This window comes from Heterodontus francisci, chromosome 14 (genome assembly GCF_036365525.1).
Source record: "Heterodontus francisci isolate sHetFra1 chromosome 14, sHetFra1.hap1, whole genome shotgun sequence".
NCBI lineage: Eukaryota > Metazoa > Chordata > Chondrichthyes > Heterodontiformes > Heterodontidae > Heterodontus > Heterodontus francisci.
Window position 1 is genome coordinate 78,792,297 of NC_090384.1, and position 20,761 is coordinate 78,813,057.

General features: G+C 42.7%; 1 protein-coding gene across 2 annotated transcripts in view; it reads left to right on the plus strand.

The window, feature by feature from the left end:
• ttc17 (tetratricopeptide repeat domain 17) overlaps positions 1–20,761 on the plus strand; it is a 153,289-nt gene that overhangs the window by 56,534 nt on the left and 75,994 nt on the right. For both annotated transcript variants that reach the window (XM_068046450.1, XM_068046449.1), the window contains exons 14-15: positions 6,466–6,534; positions 10,027–10,251. In XM_068046450.1, the coding sequence (XP_067902551.1) occupies positions 6,466–6,534; positions 10,027–10,251 (294 nt within the window). The remainder of the gene's footprint in view (positions 1–6,465; positions 6,535–10,026; positions 10,252–20,761) is intronic.

A 20,761-nucleotide genomic window follows, 5' to 3' on the forward strand; every position in this document is an offset into this window, starting at 1 on the left:
AGACGTGCAACGTTAGCAGTTCTCCAATCCTCCGGCACCAAACCAGTATCCATTGAGGACTGGAAAATGATGGTCAGACCTTCTGCTATTTCCTCTTTTGCTTCATTTAGATGTGTAACCCAGTACCCAAGTGAGGAGGTAGTAAGGTTTGAGGCTATAGTAGGGAGGGAACTAAACCGAGGCAGTGCATATAATGTACACCTATAAGTGTGAATGCAGAGTTGTTAGGTGTCTTGTGAGGCTCGGAGCTGAGGCAGCCTAATCAGGTGTAAAAATCCAGATGTGAACAGTGCAGAATGGAATCTGTGTTCCATAAATCAGGACTTGTGCATAGCCCAAGCATTTCTATGCCAGTGTGATGCAAGTGGAATTGATATTTGGGCAGATAATGTCATTTAAATTCCTATCAACTTTTGATCCACTCATCCGAGAATTTATAACATTTTAAAGCAGCGGATCTAAAACTTTCCTTTCAGAGATGTGGAGTGTTAAGCTATCTATCAGGGGTGTGGGATGTTTTGGTACAATGTGATTGACATTATTTTTAATGCAGTGTGACGGGGAAAATTGAAAGAAAGATTTAGCAGAATTACTTATTTTCTATTTTTGTTCACTGGAAAGGAGACTTATCCAATAAGGATTAAACAAGTTGGATGGCAAAATGGTCTTGGTGTAAACAACAGAGATGATGTACATGGCAGAAATATAATTAAACTTTTATGATGGAAAGGTGCTTGTGCTTTTTCGACAATACTGGCACAGAAAGACCCTTATTTTCTCAGCCACTTCACAAACTAACCCCAAACCAAATAAGAATACTCCAAAGTAAAAAGTGCATTTACACAGAAAAAAAACCCATGTTATTTCACGGCAGTTATTTAATCTTGGGCATTGTTTCTTTAAACAGCTACAATGCTGGTACAGATTGCTCTCGTGGTTTACAACCTTATCTGGACCACTGGATTAGAATACCCCAGCCTGCAATCACTCATTCTGAGAAGAACCTTGAGACTTTTTTTTTCCTATGTTAAGGGCAGTATATCTCTCTTTCTCTTTGGCCTCCTTGTCTCGAGAGACAATGGGTAAGCGCCTGGAGATGGTTAGTGGTTTGTGGAGCAGCGCCTGGAGTAGCTATAAAGGCCAATTCTAGAGTGACAGACTCTTCCACAGGTGCTGGATAAAAAATTGTTTGTCGGGGCTGCTACACAGTTGGCTCTCCCCTTGCACTTCTGGCCACATCAACTGCACTACCCTCATCAATCTTCCTTGTTAGCTCTTTAAAAAAATTAAATCGCTGGCAACTGACTCCCACGACTTGTGATCAACGTCACAGGACTTCGTGTCGCGTTTGCAGACACCGTTAAAGCGGAAACATGGACGGCCGGTGAGTCTGATACCAGTGGCGAGCTCGCTGTACAATGTGTCTTTGGGGATCCTGCCATCTTCCATGCAGCTCACATAGCCAAGCCATCTCAAGTGCCACTGACTCAGTAGTGTGTATAAGCTGGGTATGTTGGCCGCCTCAAGGACTTCTGTGTTGGAGATACGGTCCTGCCACCTGATGCCAAGGATTCTCTGGAGGCAGTGAAGATGGAATGAATTGAGACGTCGCTCTTGGCTGACATAGAGCAAGGTATTGAGGACACAGGCTTGATGCACTCGGACCTTTGTGTTCCGTGTCAGTGCGCCATTTTCCCACACTCTCTTGGCCAGTCTGGACAAAGCAGTGGAAGCCTTTCCCATGCGCTTGTTGATTTCTGAGATGTTAAAGCAGCATCGTTAGCAAAGAGGAGTTCCCTGATGAGGAATTTCCGTACTTTGGTCTTTGCTCTTAGACGGGCAAGGTTGAACAACCTGCCCCCTGATCTTGTGTGGAGGAAAATTCCTTCTTCTGAAGACTTGAACGCATGTGAGAGCAGCAGGGAGAAGAAAATCCCAAGCAGTGTGGGTGCGAGAACACAGCCCTGTTTCACGCCACTCAGGATAGGAAAGGGGTCTAATGAGGAGACGCTATGCTGAATTGTGCCTTTCATATTGTCATGAATGAGGTGATACTTAGTAGCTTTGGTGGACATCCGATCTTTTCTAGTAGTCTGAAGAGGCCACGTCTGCTGACGAGGTCAAAGGCTTTGGTGAGATCAATGAAAGCAATGTAGAGGGGCATTTGTTGTTCGCAGCATTTCTCCTGTATCTGACGAAGGGAGAACAGCATGTCAATGGTCGATCTCTCTGCACAAAAGCCACACTGTGCCTCAGGGAAGACGCGCTCGGCCAGCTTCTGGAGCCTGTTTGAAGCCATTCGAGCAAAGACTTTCCCCACTATGCTGAGCAGGGAGATTCCACGGTAGTTGTTGCAGTCACCGCAGTCACGTTTGTTTTTATAGAGGGTGATGATATTGGCATCGCGCATGTCCTGAGGTACTGCTCCCTCGTCCCAGCACAGGCAAAGCAGTTCATGGTGCTGAGAGTACAGCAGGCTTGGCACTCTTGATTATTTCAGGGGTAATGCCGTCCTTCCCAGGAGCTTTTCCGCTGGCTAGAGAATCAATGGCATCACTGAGTTCCGATTTTGTTGGCTGTATGTCCAGCTCATCCATGACTGGCAAAGACTGGGTTGCATTGAGGGCGGTCTCAGTGACAACATTTTCCCTGGAGTACAGTTCTAGGTAGTGCTCCACCCAGCGGTCCATTTTCTTGCGTTGGTCAGTGATTGTGTCCCCTGATTTAGATTTGAGGGGGGCAATCTTCTTGAAGGTTGGCCCAAAAGTGCTCTTAATGCCATCATACATTCCTCTAATGTTTCTGGCGTCTGAGGCCTGCTGACTATTGACTGCATAGGTGTTGCCAGTAGTCATTTGCGCAGCGCCTGGCTGTTCTTTGTGCAGTGCTTCTGGCTGCTTTAAGTGCTACGGATGTTAACTCGCTGGGGGCTTTCTTCTTGTTCAGCAGTGCAATGCGCTTAGCAGCTATGACAGGTTCCAGCTCTTCAAAATGAGATTGAAACCAGTCTGCATTCCTCTTCGCACGTTTGCCATAGGTGGTCAAAGCTGACTCATAGATGGCGTCTCTGATGTGGGGCCACTTGGTCTCAGCATCCCCGTGGGAGTGTTTTGAAGGGCTTTTACAAGTGAATTTAGAAATGTTTGTGACAGCTGTGGATGAGAAATTCTGCTCGTATTGATGCGCGGGTGGCCCTTCTGCTTGGAGTAATGCAGCTTCTTTGGTTTGAGTCTAACCTTGCTGCACACCAGGGACTGGTCGGTGTCGCTGTCCGCACTGTGGAAGCTGCGTGTGATTTGAACACTATTTAAGGAGGCTCGCCTTGTGACGATGAGGTCCAGCTGGTGCCAATGACGCGATCTTGGGTGCCTCCATGAAACCTGGTGACAGGGTTTAGTGTGAAAGAACGAGTTGGTGATGCAGAGGTTGTGATAGGTACACAACTCAAGCAGTCTCTGTCCATTCTCATTCATCCTTCCAACGCCATAGCGCCCAAGGCAGGAGGGCCATGAGTCATGGTCAGCCCCAACCCTGGCATTCATGTCCCCTAGCAGAAATAGGTGTTCGGTGTTGGGGATGCTACTAATGATATTATGGAGTTCCTCGTAGAACTGATCTTTAGCTTCAGGTGGGGGCAGTATATAAATCCTTGTTATCCAGTATCTTTATCTTTTAAAATTTATTAAATTTGCTGTTGAACTACCTTGGGCAAGGTATAGTGGTCTTGTTATGTTATTGGATAAGTTAACTAGAGGTTGCATGTTCAAATCTCATTATTGCATATTATGAAACTGAATTCAACAAGTCTGAATTTGTGGCACAGTCACCACTAAATGACCATTAAAAACCCAACTAATTCACTAATGTTCCTTGTGAATGAGAAGCTCCCATGTTTGCCCTTTCTAGTTCCACCCCATGTGGTTGACTTACCGTATTCACAGGGCATCCAGGAATGTGCTCTAAATTGCCTTGCTATGTCACCCATATCCAAAGAATAAAGAAAGACGATGGACACTTCTTTTTTAAAAAAAAAATGGATAATTGCATTGTACCGAAGCATTCTTCATCTCCAGCCATCTTAATGCTCCCCACCTCTGACTAACTGAAAGGAAAGATTTTGATAGTATTGCTTTAAATGTTATGATTCTGATGGTTTCCATTCTGTTGTATAGAAGATTGCTTGCATTAATGCAGTCTGTTATTGTCATTTTTTTTTCAAGCTAGGAGAGTAAATGTTGAGTTTAAAGGCACTAGAATACATTTGCAGTGCACCAGCAGATTAATTTCCAATGCATTAATTGCACATTTAATAAGAAATTATGAACCCTTATGAAAATACAATAATACAGGCGTGCTTACTGCTCATCGTAATTGGTTAGCACTATCCATATGCAGAATAATGGTTTTCCAGACGTTTAGATGGCCTAAACTGTAAAACTTGGAATAAGCTATGCAGAACACTTAAACCCTCAAATTGTATAACCATTGCCTAATTCAATTCAATGCTTGTATTTATTTTGAAGCTACTTCTGTCGTCACTTTTCAAGTCATTTTCTTCACTGACTGTATTCACAGCTTTTCTGTTCTCTGATTCCGATGTCTTGTTATCCATTATAAACAGGGCTTCATGTTTGTGTTGTGCCACAGTCATGAAGCTTCAGACTTGAAAGTGTTTGTTTATTACACACCTAGTTGATATCTCTTTTGGTGATCTACAGCTCAGTGATTTTTAACCATCAGACCAATAATGACATCTTGGATTGATTCACTGATAATTTGTTAGAGGTGCTTTTCTATTCCCTTCCTACTTTCAAAGTGGAGGAATGAGCCACCTGGTATGATAATGAGTCATAAGTAGGCCCCACTGAGCCTGTTAGGGATGGCAAAGTTTGGTCAGCATATGTAAGAGTTCTACATTGACTCCTATTATTAGGTGTATTAAGTATTCGCTGTTCATTTTTATTTCATACCCATTGACATATTTTATGGTTTTAACCTCTTGCCCAGTGGTTCTCTTGTTGTCTTAATACATCACAATTTTTTTTTTTACTGTTCCAAGTGTGCCTAGTTCACATGTTGATACCGAAAGTAAAGGTGTCCTTCCTCATTTGCCTTTGGTGCCTAACTTGCCGAAAGCTAGATCCAATATGTTTTCCAAAATTGGTACATTCATCCAAGTTTGTTGGATATCATCTCTTCTATCATTAGTCTTAAATACATCATTTTATATATGTTTCAGATATTTCCAAGCAGTTGAGATATACTGAACTACTCTGAAGTGTGGTGATTTTTGCCTATGCATTGTGTTGCGACCAGGTGAGGAGGGGGTCTCAGGCTCCCCTTTCGCCCTTTCTCTGGTTTGACCACAACAGGATTTATCCTATTTTTTTTAACACAGCAGTTGAACTTACCACCTCAGTGAGCACTTGCTCCTGGTCCTCTAATATAATTGCCAAAAAACCAATCAGACAGGTTTTCTTGAATTTAAACAAGAAAGATATATGTTTATTAGCCTTATTCTAAATCTGTTAAAATTACTAAAATATGCTCCCCATTCACGCCCACATTCACATGAGAGACACATACCACACACATAGAAACAAGGTTGGGTGGTTGGAGTAGAGTCTGAAATAAATGGAATTAAATGCTGAATCTCAGTCCCAGAGTTCTTAGTTGAAATTGTGGTCCTGAAGTCCCTGCTGGGCCACGTGGACAGTTGTAGGTTTGCTTCTCGGTCTCCGGAAGGTAGAAGAAGGGGTTTGATCCTTGTCCCCTAGTTGCTAGCTGTGCTGGTCTGTAGGTTTGAGGCTTTACCAGTGACAGCTGAGGCTTTTCTGGATCTTTACTGGGGAGAGAGAGAGAGCTGTTCCCTGGATGTCTTACTGTTACTGTCTGCTTTCTGACTGACAAAGCTTAGCCTCTTCAAAGCTGCACAGTTGTCACATGACATTCCCAAACCCCTTTGGGTTAGTGAGGCCCTTCTGGAAAATTCTTTTGAGATTCAAGGTGCAACACCTTAAGCTGTTCAGTCACACTTGGAGGGAGTTGGCTCTTTCAGAGTCAGTGGGTGTCGATGGCTGTTGACAACCATGTTGACAAAGTCATTTTAAGTAATTTAATCAGAGAGCACCCCATTGTTCTGGATAGGTTGAATCAGTCATGTCTCCCGTCTAATCCTTTGGTGTTTCAAATGCAAATTTTGTGGCCATCTTGGCTGCCAGGTTACTCTTTTTAAAATAAGTTATTTGTAAGAATTTCCAGCAAAAGTCTAAGGCAAATTCCAATTGATGAAATTAATATTTCCCATTTGGCATGTGGGTTTCCATAATAGTTAGAGAGGCTACAATTTATTTTTGTCTGTTTGCTACTAAGAGACCTACAGTGCAAAGGGAGTGCACAATGCATCATACAGGATGCTTTTTGTATCTTAAGAATTACCATTATAATTTACTTGTTTTTGAATAGGCTCTGTTTTCTCACTTGAGTATTATTGAGGAACAAGTTGGTGATGTCATCTCTCAAGCTATAGAAAAGGTGAGCAAATAATTTTTGTATGTCAGATTAGAGATGTAAAATCGAGACAGTCTGCAGCACTTTTTTTTATAGATGTATTGTTATGAAAGTGCTTCCATTTTTACATTTTTATTGAGGACATGCGTTTAAAACTAAAAAGGTTCCATGGATGTGTTTTTTTTGCAAGGGTCACTGAGAGATCTTGTTTGAAAACAACCTTTACCAGAAGTCACATGTCTTAAGCTCAATAAATGACAGAAATGTTTGTGACTTGGGGAAGATGTTTACAAGAGAAGTGACAAGTCAAGATTTATGCTCAAGAGTGGGTTTCATTTTTGAATACTGTTTTGAGTTATTTGGAGGTCAGCCTGCCAAGTCAGAAACACCCAGCTCATCTCTTTCTTCACTTCTCTGAAAAGCCCTCAGAGTTCAGTGTGTGTGAGAGCTAAAACCCCTGATGCTGTATTTCTCCTGAAACGCGCCTGGAAGGCCTGCCAGGTTAATTCTCAACACCGCCTGAAAAGAACTGCTCCAGAAAAGATCCTGGTGACCCGTCTATGTATTCTCGGACGCCAGACTGTATGCTATTTTCGGACACAGCATATCTCATCCATTTCTTCAAGAATTAACAAGTATTTGGCCAAAGTAATTATTTTGTCTTTTTTTTGTGTAAAAGACCTCTTCAGTGAGAATTACTTTTTATTGTCTTTAACCTGTGTGAGTGAGGTATTTAAAAAGGGAACTTTCATATTTCAGTCTGTATTAATGCTTTGCTTATTTACTGGATAAGTCTGGTTTGATAAACTGATAGTTTTGTTTATTTAAGAAACCTGGTTGGTGTATTTTATTCTGGGATAAAGAGTGGAGTATGTGATTGACCGTATCAGTAACTGGGTAAACGTTTAAATATATGTTTTGACCTGTGGAGAAGTGGAACTAGAAAAGACAGTGCATCCTCCCACCTCGGTCGTAATGATGTACATAATATATATGTGTGTAGATTGTGGTCTTTTGTGAACTCTACCAGCTTACTTCTGCCAAGGAGAAAAAGTTTTCAAAAACTGCTCGTTGCTTCTCAAAAATAAATTAGCAAACATCGGAATACCTATTTAACAGCTTCTATTCCTCATATGATCAGTGATGATAGTACAGTAAATAATTTGTCTCCCATCCAGGTATTTTATATTTCTTGAAGAATTATTGTAAGCCATATTCTTAGTTTTTTTATGTTCCTTATTACAGAATGTAAAGGGGAAGGGAAGTTTTTGATAAGTACTTTCTGATCAAAGTACTTGATGTAAATGGAAACAAATAGTAGTCACCAAAATTTTGTTCGACTTTCTATGGAAATCATCTTAACCACACTGAATCCATTAAATCCGTTCTTCCACCCTGTTGGGCAGCTCCTACTGCATCCATGAGATGCAGTAGTAGGAGTGTGAGATTGATTTAAGAGCTACTTAATGTTCTGATGTGTTTCACTCTATAAAATGAGGGAGGACTTTTTCCTGTAATTTGCTTTCCTGTAAACTGTTGTGAAACAAGCACAACCTAATCATAACACACTGCACATACCAGAATCCAGAGAACAAAAGCAGCACCTCATCATTTTGCTAAGCACTTTGCAGCCCTGTAGCCTTAACTTTGTGTCAGATGACTTCAGAGTTTACTTTTACTCTGGCATTCTTTGCTAGAAATGTGAAATGACGTTCAGGTGTTTCTGAGGATGAGGTGTGGGATGGAACTGGTTGGTACTTGGGATGGGCACCCCTCTCCCTGATATCACACCTGCCATTTATTCATCTCCTGTTCTCCACTCAGTCACTTCATGTATATTTCTCTTTTCCTGTGTTTTCCCCCTGCTCGTTTTTTCTCCTCTTCCTGTTGTATTTCTTTTTAAAATTCTGTTCATTTCCAATGACTTTTAGTCCTGAGGATGGCTTGTAACATTGGCTGACTTCTGTTTTTCCACTGATGCTGCCTGACCTGATGAATATTTCCATGATACAATAACACTCCTATTGCCTAGTTGTTGAAACAATTATATTCCTATCTAATTGAGTTACTAGGCATTGATACTCTCTCTTAGTTCCAGATGTTTGTTTCACCATTTAATTCTGTCTATCTTATATTTCTGTAACTGATTTGCACTGTGGGAATGATGAATCTTTAACACTTAATGAAATAATTTCTCATAGCAAATGCGTTATCCTGTGTTTAATATTAACCAGTAGCATATGTGTTGCTTACCCACAAACAGATCAAACAGCAATTTTCATTTAATCTAGAGGAACAAAATCTCCAATTATTCAGTACTGTGGCTGTTTTATGCCACCTCACTTCAATAGAACAATTGAGATTGAAATGTTGTGAATCTTTTTTGCCACTTATTCTGTCAGTTACTACTAACCCTTGGGCTCCTAATCATAGAATGATACAGCACAGAAGGAGGTGATTTGGTTCATCATGTCTGTGCTGGCTCTTTGGTAGTGCTATCCAATCAGTTCCATTCCCCTGCTCTTTCCCCTTATCCCTGTAATTTTTTTCCCCCTTCCAATTATTTATATATTTCTCTTTTGAATGTTAGTGTTGAATCTGCTTCCACCACCCATTCAGACAGTGCATTCCGGATCAGAACAATTCACTTTTTAAAAAAAAAAGTTTCCTCATGTCACCTCTGGGTTCTTCTGCCAATCACCTTAAAACTGTGTCCTCTGGTTGACTGAAGTCCCTCATCCCTGATAACCTTTTTAGTAAATCTCTTCAGCACCCCCTCAAAGGGCTTGGCAATCTTCCCTAAAGTGTGGTGCCCAGGGTTAAATGCACTCGAGCTGAGGCCTAACCAGTGATTTATAAGGGCTGTGTATAACTTATCTTTGTACTCTATTCTTCAGTTAATAAAGCCAAGGATCTCATGCTTTAACAACCTTCTGAACTTGTCCTGAAACTTCCAAAAAATTGTATTCATAAATCCCAGGCTTCTCTGTTCCTGCACCCCTTAAAAATTGTGCCAGTTAGTTCATATTGCCTCCTTATTCTTCCCAACAAAATGTATAGGTCTGAATTACTTCTTCCAAGCCATTATTCATTGGCTAACCTGAAGATTAACCGTGTGATGTAGGTTTTAAGTGAATTTGTTTATTGTACAGTCATGCAGCAATTGTGTAAGAGATGCACCATTGTAATGAGTGAGTCATTACATTTTCAACTGTGGTGAAATGTCTCCTGTTAATGTTAAGCTTCATTGTACACTCTGCATTCTCGTACAAGACAGAACAAGTTATTCTTACTCATCATATTCATGCCTCACTCATCATACAAGACAGAACAAGTTATTCTCACTATAACTATCTATATATTAGAAGATTGTAATGTATACATGACTGGAAAGAAATGTTTTGACTTCATGTAGCTGTGCCTTATTTAATTAATGTTATTTTTTGATTGATGTACCCATTGATTTTGATTGTACTGTTTTTATTTGAAAAATCAGAAGGTTTGTTTTTCTTCCAGAAAACTGCTCCAATGTGGTTGCTGTTGAATGAAGCAGGTTTGTACTGGCGAGCTATTGGGAACACCACCTCTGCTCTTGACTGTTTGAGACAAGCACTGAACTTGGTTCCAGAAGATTACATGGACATTCCACTTGTCAACCTGGCGAACCTACTAATTCACATTGAGCTACATCAAGATGCTGCTGCTGTTTTGCAAAAAGCACTTGCAATTAATAGCACAGAGGTAAGTTAACCAGGAAATAAGTTATTGGCACTGCCGAAGAAGAAGGGTCACTGACCCTAAACATTAACTCTGCTTCTCTTTCCACAGATGCTGCCAGACCTGCTGAGTAATTCCAGCATTTCTTGTTTTTGTTTTTAGATTAGAGATACAGCACTGAAACAGGCCCTTCGGCCCACTGAGTCTGTGCCGAACATCAACCACCCATTTATACTAATCCTACACTAATCCCATATTCCTACCAAACATCCCCACCTGTCCCTATATTTCCCTACCACCTACCTATACTAGTGACAATTTATAATGGCCAATTTACCTATCAACCTGCAAGTCTTTTGGCTTGTGGGAGGAAACCGGAGCACCCGGAGAAAACCCACGCAGACACAGGGAGAACTTGCAAACTCCACACAGGCAGTAACCGGAATCGAACCCGGGTCCCTGGAGCTGTGAGGCTGCGGTGCTAACCACTGCGCCACTGTGCCGCCCTGTTGTTGAATAAGTTATTGGCACTGCATCAAACCAACAGTCAAAAGTTAAATGCATTTTATTTATTGCAAAGGATCTGCTTGTACTTCAGTAAGTGTTCATGAAATGGTTACCCATTAAAAGGTTAACCTTAATCTAACCTGCATTGTACATTATAACAGTCATAGAGTCATTATGGCACAGAAGGAGACCATTTGGCCCGAGTCTATGCCAGCTCTCTGTAGAGCAATCCAGTCAGTTCCATTCCCCCACTCTACCCCCGTAACCCTGCAAGTTTATTTCCCTCAAGTGCCCATCCAATTTTCTATTGAAATCATTCATCATCTCTGCTTCCACCACCCTTGTCAGCAGTGAGTTCTGGGTCATTACCACTCGCTGCGTAAAAAAAGTTCCTCCTCGCATCCCCCTGCATCTCTGGTCCAAAGCCTTAAATCTGAGCCCCCTACTCCTTGTACCATCAGTTAATGGAAACAACTTTTCTTTGTCTGTCTTATCTAAACCTGTCATAATCTTGCACACTTCTAACAAATTTTGCCTCAATCTCCTTTACTTGAAGGAGAATGACCTCAGCTTCTCCAACCTCACCTTGTAGCTAAAATCCCTCATCCCTGGAACTGTTCTGGTAAATCTCTGCACCCTAACAAGGACCCTCACATCCTTCCTAAAGTGTGGTGACAGAACTGGATGCAATACTCTATTTGTGACCTAACCAGAGCTTTATACAGGTTCACCATAACTTCCCTGCTTTTGTATTCACTACCTCCAGTTATGAAGCCCAGGATCCCATATGCTTTGCTAACTACTCTTTCAATATGTCCTGCCACCTTTAAGGAACTATGCAGATGAACCCCCAGGTCCCTCTGTCCCTGCGCATTCTTTAGAACTGTGCCATTACCACTCTATTGCTTCTCCCTATCTCTTCTGCCAAAATGCATCACCTTACACTTCTGTGTATTAAATTTCGCCTGCCACATGTCTCCCTATTCTGCTAGCCTATCTGTATCCTCTTGCAGTCGATTGGGGTCATCTTCACTGTCTGTCACACTTCCAAATTTGGTATCATCGACAGATTTTGAAATTTTATTCTGTATTCCAATATCCAAATTGTTATGCATATATATATATATATATATATATATATCTATCTGGATAAGCGCCTGGAGGTGGTCAGTGGTTTGTGAAGCAGCGCCTGGAGTGGCTATAAAGGCCAATTCTAGAGTGACAGGCTCTTCCACAGGTGCTGCAGAGAAATTTGTTTGTCGGGGCTGTTACACAGTTGGCTGTCCCCTTGCGCCTCTGTCTTTTTTTCCTGCCAACTACTAAGTCTCTTCGACTCGCCACACTTTAGCCCCGCCTTTATGGCTGCCCGCCAGCTTCTTTTATTTATATATATATATATATATATATATATATATATATATATATATATATATATATATATATATATATAAAATCGAAAAAAGCAGTAGTCAGAACACCAGTGTATGCTGCCTTCCAGTCTGAAAAATAGCCATTTACCACTGCTCACGGTTTTCTGTCCTTATGCCAATTTTTTATCCAAGCTAACACTGACTCTCTTCGTCCATGAACGTCAATTTTGTTAACCAGACTTTTATATTGTAGTTTGTGAAACACTTCCTTAAAATCCATATAGAAAACATCTACTGCATTCCTTTCATCAACCTCCTCTGTTACTTCATCAAAAAATTCAATTAGATTCGTCAAGTATGATCTGCCTTTTACTAATCCGTGCTGGCTTTGCTTAACTAGCTCAAACCGCTCTAAGTGCCTGTTGAATTTTTTTCCCTCATTATTTCTAAAACTTTGCCCACCACTAATGTTAAACTGACTGGCTTGTAGTTACCAGGAATGTCTTTACACCCTTTCTTGTCACTTTTGTCACTCTCCAATCCTCTGGCACCTCCCCTGTATCGAGCGAAGTTTAGAAGATTGTGGCAAGCCCCTCCACTATCTCCACTCCCACTTCCTTTAGCAACCTGGGATGCAAGCCATCTGAACCAGGCGACTGATCCACTCTAAGCATAGCCAGCCTTTCCAGTGCATCCTGTCTGTCAGTTTTCACTCCAACAATTACATCAACCATCTCCGCTTCTACCTACATTTTGTCAGCATTCTCTTGCGTAGTAAACATCAATACAAAGTACTCATTAAGTATTCTAGAATTGTCTTGCACCTCTAAGCATATATCACCTTCTTTGTCCTTCATAGGCCACACCCCCCTCTTACTACCCATGTATTTACATAACAGAAGATTTTTGGGTTCCCTTTTATGTTAACTGCCATTCTAGTCTCTCATTCTTTTTTTGCCAGTCATGTTTTCCTCTTCACTTCCCCTCTCAACCTATTGTATTTGGCCTGATTCTTGCTTGAAGAATTCGCCTGACAAGCATCATACACTTTTTTTGTTTCTTCATATTTTCTATCTCCATCATCATTCAAGGAGCCCTGTCTTTGGTTCCCTTACCTTTCACTTTTGTGGAATGTACCTAGCCTGTACCTGAAACATCTCCTCCTTAAAGGTCAACCATTGTTCTGTTACTATTTTTCCTGTCAATCTTGGATTCCATTTTACCCTGGCTATTCCCCTCTCATGCCATTTGAAATGAGCCGTTTTCCAATTTGAAGCTCTACTTAAGATTGTTCTTTGCTCTTCTCTATTGCTAATTTAAACCTTATGATACAATGATCACTCTTACTCAAGTACTCCCCACAGATACTTGGTCCATTTGGCCTACTTCATTCCCCAGCACCAGATCCAGCAATGCTTCCTTCCAAGTTGGACTGAGAACATACTGCTCAAGGAAGTTCTCCTAAATGCACTTCGTAAATTCCTCTCCCTCCTTCCCCTTTACTCCAACATTATCTGGATAAACTGTCACTTAGGCATGGATTCATCAAGGACAGTCATCATGGACTTGTTAAGGGAAGACCTTGTCTGACCAACTTGATTGAATTTTTTTGAAGAAGTAACAAGGAAGATAGATTAGATTAGATTTAGATTAGATTAGAGATACAGCACTGAAACAGGCCCTTCGGCCCACCGAGTCTGTGCCGAACATCAACCACCCATTTATACTAATCCTACACTAATCCCATATTTCTACCAAACATCCCCACCTGTCCCTATATTTCCCTACCACCTACTTATACTAGTGACAATTTATAATGGCCAATTTACCTATCAACCTGCAAGTCTTTTGGCTTGTGGGAGGAAACCGGAGCACCCGGAGAAAACCCACGCAGACACAGGGAGAACTTGCAAACTCCACACAGGCAGTACCCGGAATCGAACCCGGGTCCCTGGAGCTGTGAGGCTGCGGTGCTAACCACTGCGCCACTGTGCCGCCATAGTTGAGGGTTGTGCAGTTGATGTGGTTTACATGGACTTTAGCAAGGCTTTTGACAAGGTCCCATATGGCAGACTGGTTAAAAAAAAATCCCATGGGATCCAGGGAAGTACAGCAAGGTGGATACAAAATTGGCTGAGTGGCAGGAAACAAAGGGTAATTGCTGACAGGTGTTTTTGCGACTGGAGGGCTGTTTCCAATTGCATTCCACAGGGCTCAGTACTGGGTCCCCCGCTTTTTGTGGTATTTATTAACGATTTGGATGTAAATGAAGGGGGCATGATCAAGAAGTTTGCAGACGACATAAAGATTGGCCGTGTGCTAAATAGCAAGGCAGATAGCTGTAGACTGCAGGAAACTATTGATGGTCTGGTCAGATGGGCAGAAAAGTGGCAAATGGAATTCAACCTAGAAAAGTGAGGTGATGCATTTGGGGAGGTCAAACAAGACAAAGAAATACAAAATTAATTGGAAAATATTGAAGTGTAGAGGAAGTGAGGGGCCTTGGAGTGAATGTCCACAGATCCCTGAAGGTAGCAGGACAGGTCGATAAGGTGGTTAAGAAGGAATATGGAATCTTTTCCTTTATTAACAGAAGTATAGAATACACGAGCAAGGAAGTTATGCTGGAATTGTATAACTCATTGGTTAGGCCACAACTTGAGTATGTGTGCAGTTCTGGTCACCCCATTACAGAAAGGGTGTAATTGCAATAGAGGAGATTGACGAGGATGTTGCTGGGACTTGAAAAATGCATCTATGAGGAAAGATTGGATAGGCTGGGGCTGTTCTCCTTGGAACAGAGAAGGTGAGGGGAGATCTGATTGAAATGCACAAAATTTTGAGGGGCCTGGATAGAGTGGAGATGAAGGGCCTATTTACCTTAGCAGAGAGTTAAGTGACTAGGGGGCATAGATTTAAAGTGATTGGTAGAAAAATTAGAGGGGAGATGAGGAAAAGCTTTTTCACCCAGAGGGTGGTGGGGGTCAGGAACTCACTGTCTGAAAGGGTAGTTGAGACAGAAACCCTCAACTCATTCAAAAGGAATCTGGATATGCATCTCGTGCCGTAACCTGCAGGGTTACGGACCAAGTGCTGGAAGGTCGGATTAGACTGGGTGGTTCGGTTGGCACAGACACTATGGGCCAAGTAGCCTCTTTCTGTGCCGTAAACTTTGTATGATTATCCCAATCAATATTTGGGTAATTGAAGTCCCACAATATCATCACCACTATAGCTTTTGCAGATTTGCTCCTCTATCTCTCTATTTGGAGGCCTATAGAATTTTTTTTTTAATGCCTTCCGGGGATGTGGGCATCGCTGGCTAGACCAGCATTTATTGCCCATCTCTAATTGCCCTTGAGATGGTGGTGGTGAGCTGCCATCTTTAACGGCTGCAGTTCTTGGGTGTAGGTACACCAATAGTACTGTTAGGAAGGGACTTCCAGGATTTTGACCCAGCAACAGTGAAGGAACGGCAATCTCATTCCAAGTCAGGGTGGTGTTTGGCTTGAAGGGGAACTTGAAGGTGATGGTGTTCCCGTGCATCTACTACCCTTGTCCTTCTAGATGGTAGCGGTCGCGGGTTTGGAAGGTGTTGTCGAAGGAGCCTTGGTGAGTTGTTGCAGTGTATTTTGTAGATGGTGCACACATTTGCAACTGTGTGTCTGTGATGGAGGGAGTGAATGTTGAAGGTAGTGGATGGGATGCCAATCAAGTGGGCTGCTTTGTTCCGGATGGTGTCGAGCTTCTTGAGTGTTGTTGAAGCTGCACCCATCTAGGCAAGTGGAGAGTATTCCAACATGCTCCTCCTGACTTGTGCCTTGACCAATGATGGACAGGCACTGGGGAGACAGGAGGTGAGTTATTTGCCACAGAATCCCCAGCCCCAAACCTGCTCTTGCAGCCACAGCATTTCTGTGGCTGGTCCAGTTCAGTTTCTGGTCAATGGTGACCCCCCAGGATGTTAATAGTGGCGGATTCAGCGATTGTCATGCCATTGAACGTCAAGGGGCAATGGTTAGATTCTCTCTTGCTTGAGATGCATTGCCTGGCACTTGTGTGACGCGAATGTTACTTGCCACTTATCAGCCCAAGCCTGGACATTGTCCAGGTCTTGCTGCATGTGGACTCAACTGCTTCAGTATCTGAGGAGTCGTGAATGGTCCTGAACATTGTGCAATCATCAAACGTCCCCACTTCTGACCTTATGATGGAGGGAAGGTCATTGATGAAGCAGCTCAAGATGGTTGGGCCTAGGACACTACCCTGAGGAGCTCCTGCAGTGATGTCCTGGGACTGAGATGATTGACCTCCAACAACCGCAACCATCATCTTTTGTCCCAGGTATGACTCCAACCAGCGGAGATTCCCATTGACTCCAGTTTTGCTAGGGCCCTTGATGCCATACTCTGTCAAATGCTGCTTTGATATTAAGGGCAGTCACTCTCACTTCACCTATACCTCACCCTATCCACAGTAGCGTGATCGTACCTTTCTTGCTTCTCAACTCTAAGTGGATTCTGTGTTTGCCACCAACAGGATATCCTCTCTTTTCAACACTACAGTGTCTTCCCCAATCAGTACTGCCACCCCACCTCCCTTTTTTCCCCCTCTGTAACGATCAGGTGAGGAAGGGTTAGAGGGCTCCCCTCTTGTTCCTCCTTGTTTGACCGCAGCAGGTTCACTTCTTTTTGAAGTGGATATACTTGCCAATTTAGTCAATGTTTAACTGTGTATGCACAGTGATCATAAAAAGATCCAATCAGACAGGTTTTCTTGAGTTCAACAAAGAAAGTGGTCAGATTCATTGTGCTTAAACCGATCTAAGTAGAACTCGCTCACACTCACTCTCGCGCACACTCTCTTTCACTCGCACACACTCATTGTCACCCAGTCTTGCCGCCTCTCCCAGTCTCCCCCACACACAAATAGGTTACAGATTGGAGAAAGATAGATTGGTCAAATTACAGTCTAGAGAAATAAAGGGGTGTGTACAGTCTGTGGAGGTTAGTGACTTGGCTGGCTTCAGGCTGAATTTGGTGGTCATGCAACTTTCCTTTGGTGGTTCTGAGTGTTCCAATTTGAAGATGTGCACAGTCTGATTCGGTGGTTCTCCACGAGACAGTAGCGCAGCTGATTTCCTTCAAGGAGTCTCTGTCAGCAACAGGGGTGCCCCTGGTGGTAATGGTAAACGGGCAGCATTCGAAGCTTGCAAGGTGGATCGGAGAGAGAAAGGAAGGAAGGACCCCAGTAGGGTCTTCTCTCTCCAGCGTCTAGCTGCTTGTCTCTCTGCTGCAGAGAAAACACCAGCTTAAGCACAGGCTTTGTCACATGACCATCAACCAGTGATTCAAACGTGGTGGTTACTAGTGTGGATTCCCTCTTGCAACTTAATCAGTCCATATCTAGGAATTCCCTTCTCAAAACTGGGGTCCGCTTGTTCCAGTGATTAGGTTTGAGTGGCTCGTCTCTACCAGTTGAATATTCAGTTAATGGGAACGGGATAGGTGGTTCACTCACATATCCCAGGTCGTTGTCCTTGCTGGGTTTGTGCAGCGATGCAGTCTCTATCTCATTGCATTGGAATGTGGAAAGTACAGTGATGAAAACTGGGGTGGCCATCTTTAACTGCCGGCATTGAGTTACCTTTTATCTGTTTTTTAAAAGTTCAACTCAGGTTTCCCACAAGTGGATTAAAAATCATCATTCGACATGTCACATTTTCGTAACACCTTCCTTGTCTTTTATGAACACTTTGTATCCTTGAATATTAAGCACTCACCATTTTTAAGCCACATTTATGTTACTGCCGCAACATCATATTCCCACACAGCTTGTGCTTGTAACTCACCAACCTTATTCACCACACTGTATGCATGCATTGTAAACCTGTTCTTGTATTCCTCGTAGTCCTCTTCAGGCTACTGCTACCTAATATGGTACAATGGGGGATAGATACTGTACTCTGTAGCTGCGACTGGGAGTTCTGAAAGTTGTTTTACTTGCCCGGTGCCAGGGTTAAAGACGTCTCTTCGCAGCTGGAGACTAACTTGGAGTGTGAGGGGTGAATCTGGTTGTGGTCCATGTAGGAATCAAATGCATAGCTGGAACTAGGAATGATATTCAGCTGAGACTTTGAGGAGTTATGGTCCAAATTAAAATGCAGAACCTCTAAGGTAATAAACTCTGGATTGTGACCTGAGTCACGCACCAATTGGCATAGGGTCAAGCAGATTAGAGATTAGACGTGCAGCTCAAAACATGTTGCGTGAAGAAGGGGCTTTGATTCATGGGGCACTGGCACCATTATTGGGGAAAAAGGGAGCTGTTACATTGGGCTGGGATCAGTGTACCGGCAAATAGTATAACTAGGGCTGTGGATAGGGCTTTAAACTATGAGTGGGGGGTGGTGTGGGCAGGAGAGTTCAGGTGAAGGGAGATTTCAAAATCTAAAGAGAAAAGTCGAGGCAATAGAACAGTGTAATGATTTGGGTAAAGACAAGCAGAGTGGCAGGAAGGAACGGAGAGTTTAACATTGACAGCGCAACAGTGAATAAGGTTCATGTAAAGAATCATGATTTTTAAAAAAATTAAAGGTATAGTGTGTGAACCATTTGCAACAAAGATGGATGAACTAGCAGCACAAAGAGATAAATGGTTTAGATCGAACCACCATTACAGAGACATGATTACAAGGTGACTGAGGTTGGGAAATAAATATTCCAGGGTACACAACATTTCAAAAAGACAAACAGAATGGAAAAGGATGACGTAAAGACAGTAGTGAGAAAGCATCTTGGCTCAGAAGATCAGGAAGTAGAATTGGTATGGGTGGGGACGAGGATTACAAGAGTCAAAAGGCTGGTGGAAGTAGTTTATGGGCCCCGAAAGTAGTCATTTGTTGGAAAGAGCATTAAGCAAGAAATCATTGGAGCTCATAATAAAGGCAAAGTAATAATGGTGCAGGACTTTAATCATCTTAAAGATTGGACAAATCAAATTGTCAACGGTAGTCTGGAAAATGAGTTTGTAGAATACTTTAGTGACGATCCCAAATAAGAATCTTAAACTTAAAGCTAGTTGGAGTGAGTGTGACTGCCCTTGACATCAAGGCAGCATTTGACTGAGTATGGCATCAAGGAGCCCTAGCAAAACTGGAGTCAATGCAAATCAGGGGAAAACTCTCTGCTGGTTGGAGTCATACCCAGAGCAAAGGAAGATGGTTGTGGTTGTTGTGGGTCAATCATCTCAGTCCCAGGACATCACTGCAGGAACTCCTCAGGGTAGTGTCCTAGGCGCAACCATCTTGAGCTGCTTCATCAATGACCTTCCTTCAATCATAAGGTCAGATGTGAGGATGTTTGCTGATGATTGCACAATGCTCAGCACCATTCACGACGACTCAGATACTGAAGCAGTCCGTGTAGAAGTGCAGCAAGACCTGGACAATGTCCAGGCTTGGGCTGATATGAGGTAAGTAACGTTCGCACCACACATGTGCCAGGCAATGACCATCTCCAACAAGCGAGAATCTAACCATCTCCCCATGATGTTTAAAGGAGTCCCCCACTATCAACATCCTGGCGGTTACCATTGAACCAGAAACTGAACTGGAGTAGCCATATAAATACTGTGGCGACAAGAGGAGGTCAGATTCTAGGAAACCTGTGGCAGGTAACTCGCCTCCTGGCGCCCCAAAGCCTGTCCGCCATCTACAAGGCATAAGTCAGGAGTGTAATGGAATACTCTTCACTTGCCCGGATGGGGACAGCTCCAACAACACTCGAGCGGCATACCATCCAGGACAAAGCAGCCCGCATGATTGGCATCCCACAAACGTTCACTCCCTCCACCACTGACGCCCAGTGGCAGCAGGGTGTACCATCTACAAGATGCACTGCAGCAACGCTCCAAGGCTCCTTAGACAGCACCTTCCAAACCTGCAACCTCTACCACCTAGAAGGACAAGGGCAGCAAATGCATGGGAACACCACCACCTGCAAGTTCCCCATCAAGCCACACACCATCCTGACTTGGAACTGTATCGCCGTTCCTTCACTGTCGCTAGGTCAAAATTCTGGAACTCCCTTCCTAGCAGCACTGCAGTTGTATCTACACCACATGGACTGCAGCGGTTCAAGAAGGCAGCTCACCACTACTTCCTCAAGGGCAATTAGGGATGGGCAATAAATGCTGGTCCAGTCAGCAATGCCCACGTCCCAGGAGCAAATAAAAAAAACAGATACGAGAGGAAAGCTGGCTAAGATTAATTGGGTAAAAAGACTTATAGGTATGGTGGTAAATAAACAGTGGAACGTTTAAAGAAACAATTCAAAATGTTCAACAAAAATACATTCCATTAAAAAACAGAAGTCGGCACCAAAGATCCATCCGTGGCTTATTAGGGAAGTTAAGGATAGTATTAAACGAAGAGGTTGATAATGTTGAAAGAATAGTAATAAGCCTGAGGATTGGGAGTGTTTTGGAAACCAGCAAAGGACAACCAACAATTTGATAAGAGCAAAAATAGAATGAGAGTAAACTAGCCAGGAATATAAAAACAAATTGTAAGAGCTTTTACAAGTATATAAAAAGGAGTGTAGCTAAAGTAAACATTGTTCCCTTCGAGGTAGAGACAGGAGAAATTGTCATGGGGA